A 6,000-nucleotide genomic window follows, 5' to 3' on the forward strand; every position below is an offset into this window, starting at 1 on the left:
CCAGAGCACCCTACTGGATGGTCCCAGTAGAGTTGGAAGAGTTGAAGAAACAACTGCAAGAGTTGATGGACAAGGGCTTTATATGGCCCAACGTTTCACCTTGGGGAGCTCCAGTTTTGTTCGTCAAGAAAAAGGATGGGTCAATGCGTATATGCATCGACTACTGTATGCTGAATCAAGTGACAGTCAAGAATAAGTATCCCCTTCTTTGGATCAATGACTTGTTCGATCAACTTTGCGATGCTAAGGTTTTCTCCAAAATAGATCTTCGATCGAGATATCATCAATTAAAGATCAATGAGTCAGATGTGTAGAAGACAATATTTAGGATACGGTACGGCCATTATGAGTTCCTGGTGATGCCTTTTGGGCTAACCAATCCTTCAGCAACATTTATGGATATGATGAATCAGATCTTTCGACCCTACTTGGACCTCTTTGTGATCATGTTTATAGACGACATCCTAATCTACTCAAAGAGCAAGGAAGATCATAAAAAGCATTTGAGGATTGCCGTTGAGACACTTCGACAACATCAATTGTATGATAAGTTCTTGAAGTGTGAGTTCTTGCTGAAGCAAGTCATGTTCTTGGGTCACGTGATCTCCAAAGATGGGGGTGTCAGTGGACCCTGCTAAGGTGGAAGCGGTCTTGAACAGGAAACAACCTAACAGCGTATCAGACATACGTAGTTTCCTCGGTCTTGCAGGATACTACTGAAGGTTTATTCAGGATTTCTCGAATATTGCTTCACCCATGACAAAGCTATTTCGCAAAGGAATCAAGTTTGTCTGGACTCAATAATGTGAAGAGAGTTTCCAAGAGCTTAAGAAAAGGCTCACTACAACCCCCATACTCACATTGCCTTCGGGACAAGGAGGCTTTGTGGTTTATAGTGATGCATTTGGTACTGGTTTAGGATGCATGTTGATACAACATGGCAAAGTGATCGCTTATGCATCACGTCAGCTGAAGGTGCATGAGCGAAATTACCCCACTCATGATTTGGAACTTGCTACCATTGTTTTTGCACTTAAGGTGTGGAGGTATTATCTATATGGGGAGCAATTTGAGGTCTTCTCAGATTATAAAGTTCTTAAATACATATTCTCTCAGAAGGATTTGAACAAGAGACAGAGGCAATGATTAGAATTTCTGAAAGATTATGACTTCTCCATTTCATGCCACCCAGGCAAAGCCAATGTAGTGGCTGATGCTTTGAGTAGAAAGGTTGGAAGCCTTGCAAGTTTTATTAGCAACGAGTGGAGATTGCTCGAAGACCTGATTGCTTGGAGACCATTTGACATGGAATCAGAACGCATTCAGATTGCTAGTACAGTAGTAAGGACATATCTCATGGACCGGATCATTGCCCAGCAGAAGGATGACCTCGGGTTTACAAAGATAATTGTAGCGTGCGAGTAGGATCAATCAATATTACACTTAGAGGAAGATGGAAGCATCTGGTCTAGCCAAAGGCTTTGGGTGCCAGAGAATCCTTAGTTGAGGAAAGAGCTTTTAGACGAGGCACATCACACTAGATTCCCTATACATCTAGGGAACACCAAGATGTATAAAGACCTGCAAAGGAATTATTGGTGGCCCAACATAAAGAGGGACGTCGCTGAGTATGTTTCAAGATGCTTGGTTTGTCAGCAAGTCAAGATAGAGCATCAGAGACCAGGCGACATGATACAGATGATTGAGATTCTACAGTGAAAGTGAGAACATATTACCATGGATTTTGTGGTAGGTCTACCCAAGACACGCCAACAGTAAGATACCATTTGGGTGATTATGGATCATCTTACGAAGTTGACACACTTCTTACTGACCAGGGTAAATCAGACATTTAAAGGTTTAGCCGATCTGTGCATTGATGAGATCGTTAGGTTACACAGAGTACCTGTTTCGATCATCTCTGACAGGGATCCTAGATTCACTTCAGAGTTTTGGGGGCAACTTCAAAAAGCTTTGAGAACAAAGCTTAAAATTAGTATGGCATTTCATCCACAAACAGACGAACAGTCAGAGCAGACTATCCAGACACTAGAGGATATGCTACGATCTAGTGCGCTAGAGTGGAAAAGTGACTAGAGTAAGCACCTAAATTTAGTCGAGTTTGCCTATAATATCAGTTATCATTCGAGTATCGATATGGATCTGTAAGAAGCATTGTATGGCGACCATGTAGGTCCCCTGTTTGTTGGAGTGAGGTTGGTGATTAAGCTGTCGAATCACCTATGGTGATGCAGCACTATACGAATTAGGTACAACTAATTCATAAGAGACTTCTGACTGCAGAGAGCCGTCAGAAGAGCCATGCGGTCCAGAAGAGACGAGAGGTTTCATTTGAAATTGGCAACCATGAATTTATTAGAGTATCACCGACAAAGAGAGTGTTTCAGTTCAACAAGAAAGGTAAGTTGAGTCTGAGGTATGTAGGACCTTTCCTCATCCTCGAGAAGATAAATGGAGGCACTTATAGGTTGGCACTTTCACTTCAGTTCTTGAACATCCATGACGTTTTTCACATGTCGATGTTGAGAAAGTATGTGCTAGACTCTGCATATGTCATCCAGTACAATGAGGTTGAGGTGCAGAGAGATCTCACTTTTGAGGAGCGTCCAATAGAGATAGTTGATCGACAAGAGCAAGTGCTATGACACAAGATGATCCTGTTGATCATGTTTATAGAGGACATCCTGATTTACTCAAAGAGTGAGGAAGATCACAAAAAGCATTTGAGGATTGCCCTTGAGACACTTCGACAACATCAATTGTATGCTAAGTTCTCAAAGTGTGACTTCTTGCTGAAGCAAGTCATGTTCTTGGGTCACGTGATCTCCAAAGATGGGTTGTCAGTGGACCCTGCTAAGGTGAAAGCGGTCTTGGACTGGAAACAGCTTAAGAGCGTATCAGACATACATAGTTTCCTCGATCTTGCAGGATACTACCAAAGGTTTATTCAGAATTTCTCAAAGATTACTTCACCAATAACAAAGCTATTTCGCAAAGGAATCAAGTTTGTCTAGGCTCAACAATGTGAAGAGAGCTTCCAAGAGCTTAAGGAGAGGCTCACTACAACCTTCGTATTCACATTGCCTTCGAGACAAGAAGGCTTTGTGGTTTATACTGATGCATTCGATATTGGTTTAAGATGCGTATTGATGCAACACGATAAAGTGATTGCCTATACATCACGTCAACTGAAGGTGAATGAGCGAAATTACCCTACTCATGATTTGGAACTTGCTACTATTGTTTCTGCACTTAAGGTGTGGAGACATTATCTATATAGGAAGCAATTTCAGATTTTCTAAGATCATAAAAGCCTCAAATACATCTTCACTCAAAAGCATCTGAACATGAGGTAGAGGCGGTGGTTAGAGTTTCTGAAAGATTATGACTTCTCCATTTCATACTACCTAGGAAAAGCCAATGTAGTGGCTGATGCTTTGAGTAGAAAGGCTGGAAGCCTTGCAAGTTTTATCAGCAACAAGTGAAGATTGCTCGAAGACCTGATTGCTTGGAGACCATTTGACATGGAATCAGGATGCATTCAAATTGCTAGTACAGTAGTAAGGATGGATCTCATGGACCGGATCATTTCCCAACAGAAGGACAATCCTGGGTTTACAAAGATGATTATAGCGTGCGAGCAGGATCAGTCAGCATTGCACTTAGAGGAAGATGGAAGCATTGGGTATAGCCAGAGGATCCTCAGTTGAGGAAAGAGCTTTTAGATGAAGCGCATCACGCTAGATTCACTATACATCCAGGGAGCACCAAGATGTAAAAAGATCTACTAAGGAATTATTGGTGGCCTGGAATAAAGAGGGACGTCGCTGAGTACATTTTAAGATGCTTGGTTTGCCAGCAAGTCAAGATGGAGCATCAGAGATCGACCGACATGATACAAATGATTGAGATTCCAAAGTGGAAGTAGGAAGATATTACCATGGATTTTGTGGTAGGCCTACCTAAGATGCACTAGCAGTATGATACTATTTAGGTGATTGTGGATCACCTTACAAAGTCGGCACACTTCTTACCGACCAGGGCGAATCAGGCATTGGAAGGTTTAGCCGATCTGTACGTCGATGAGATTGTCAGGTTACACAGAGTACCTGTTTCTATCATCTCTGACAGGGATCCTAGATTTACGTCAAAGTTTTGGGGGCAACTTCAAAGAGATTTAGGAACAAAACTTAAGTTTAGTATGGCGTTTCATCCATAAACGGACGAACTGTCAGAGCAGACTATCGAGACACTGGAGGATATGCTACAGTCTTGTGCGCTAGAGTAGAAAAGTGACTGGATTTAGCACCTAAAGTTAGCTGAGTTTGCCTACAATAACAATTATCATTCGAGTATCGCAATGGCTTTGTACAAGGCATTATACGGGCGACCATGTAGGTCCCCTGTTTGTTGGAGTGAGGTTAGTGATCGAGCTATTGAATCACCCATAGTGCTGCAGCACTATATGGATCAGGTACAACTGATTCATAAGATACTTCTGACTGCGCAAAGCTGTCAGAAGAGCTATGCAAAACCAAAGAGACAAGAGGTTTCATTTGAAGTTGGCGACCATGTATTTGTTAGAGTATCACCAACAAGGAGCGTGTTTCGGTTCGACACGAAAGGGAAGTTGACTCTGAGGTATGTAGGACCTTTCCTCGTCCTCAAAAGGATAGATGGAGCAGCTTATCAGTTGGCACTTTTACTTCAGTTCTCAAACATCCATGACATTTTTCACGTGTCGATGTTGAGAAAGTATGTGTCAGACCCTGCACATGTCATCCAGTACAATGAGGTCGAGGTGCAGAGAGATCTCACTTTTGAGGAGCGTCCAATAGAGATAGTTGATCGATGAGAGCAAGTGCTACGACACAAGATGATCTCACTTATGAAAGTACGATGGCAACACCATGGGCTTGAAGAGTGTACTTAGGAGCCTGAGGTGGATATGATAGTTAAATATCCATATTTGTTCGGTAAGTAACCCTAACCAAATTTCTAGGATGATTTTTTTTAGGGAGTTGGATATAACATCGGCAATTTTTTGAGGCTTTTTCTAGAATTTTCATTTTTTTATATTTTGGGATAGATTTTAAATTATAAAATCTTTTAGCTAGATATGCACTGAATAGATTCATAGGGTTAGTTGAAAAACCAAAAATGGAAAAAAATGAATGAAATACCACATGTCTTGAATTTTCAGAAATTTAAGATATATTTTGAGAAGATTTGGATTTTTAACCCTAATAGAATTAATTAAAAATGATTAATTAATATGCTTAAAATATGTGTGTTATCATTGCAAAATTTTACTTTTGCAAGTCAAACTGACCTTTGAAAAAGATTTTGAAAATAACTCGCCTCCATTTTAAAATGTAGGATAATTCCAAAGAATGAGACTCGCCTATCGGTACGAGGTTCAACCGTTCCTGACGCCTTTACCAGGGGCAATTGAACCATGAATCAATCATGTACTTTTGCTTTGTTCAACTATCTAAATCAATGTTCTATTTCCTAAATGCACAAAGAATCAGGCATGGGCTATAAATTTCTGAAAATGCAAGTTTGAAAACATGATGTTTGCCTTAAAGATTTGAAATATTTAGGAAATTCTTGGAAAAGATAATACTTTGAAAATCGTGAGCCTTGTTGAGAGAATATTTTGAAGAAAAGAAGATTGATTTATGAAGAAATCTTGAAGTTTTGAAGAAATCAATTTCTGATAAAACTCAAAATGACCTAGAAATTGATTTCTCTGAAATTAAACTTTGAAATTGAAGATGTTGTAACTTGGAAAGTCATGATTTGATCTTGAGAAATACGTGAAACATCCTTGAAAAAACCAAGGGTTTTTTAGAAAATCGATTTTGAGGGAAATCATGGCAAATTTGAGGAAATTTGATTTTCTGAAATAAAGTTGAGAAATAAATCAAAAAAAGGGGGCGTGTGGCCCTATGAAATACTTTCATGATGCAATCT

At 40.1% G+C, this 6,000-nt stretch overlaps 2 protein-coding genes across 2 annotated transcripts; both read left to right on the forward strand.

Annotated features, from left to right (window-relative positions):
• Nucleotides 1-1,797: 1,797 nt before the first annotated feature.
• Nucleotides 1,798-2,666, forward strand: LOC149848959 (uncharacterized). Its single transcript, XM_090006161.1, has 2 exons — nt 1,798-2,089; nt 2,305-2,666. The coding sequence occupies exons 1-2, from the start codon at nt 1,798-1,800 to the stop codon at nt 2,664-2,666; spliced, it is 654 nt and encodes a 217-aa protein (XP_089862287.1).
• A 1,715-nt stretch (nt 2,667-4,381) lies between these two features.
• Nucleotides 4,382-4,876, forward strand: LOC149848960 (uncharacterized). The gene has a single exon (XM_090006183.1). The coding sequence runs from the start codon at nt 4,382-4,384 to the stop codon at nt 4,874-4,876; it is 495 nt and encodes a 164-aa protein (XP_089862309.1).
• The last annotated feature ends 1,124 nt before the right edge of the window (nt 4,877-6,000 follow it).

The sequence above is a fragment of the Nuphar pumila genome, chromosome 1, assembly GCF_984573655.1.
Source record: "Nuphar pumila chromosome 1, dmNupPumi1.hap1.1, whole genome shotgun sequence".
NCBI classification, from domain to species: Eukaryota; Viridiplantae; Streptophyta; class Magnoliopsida; order Nymphaeales; family Nymphaeaceae; genus Nuphar; species Nuphar pumila.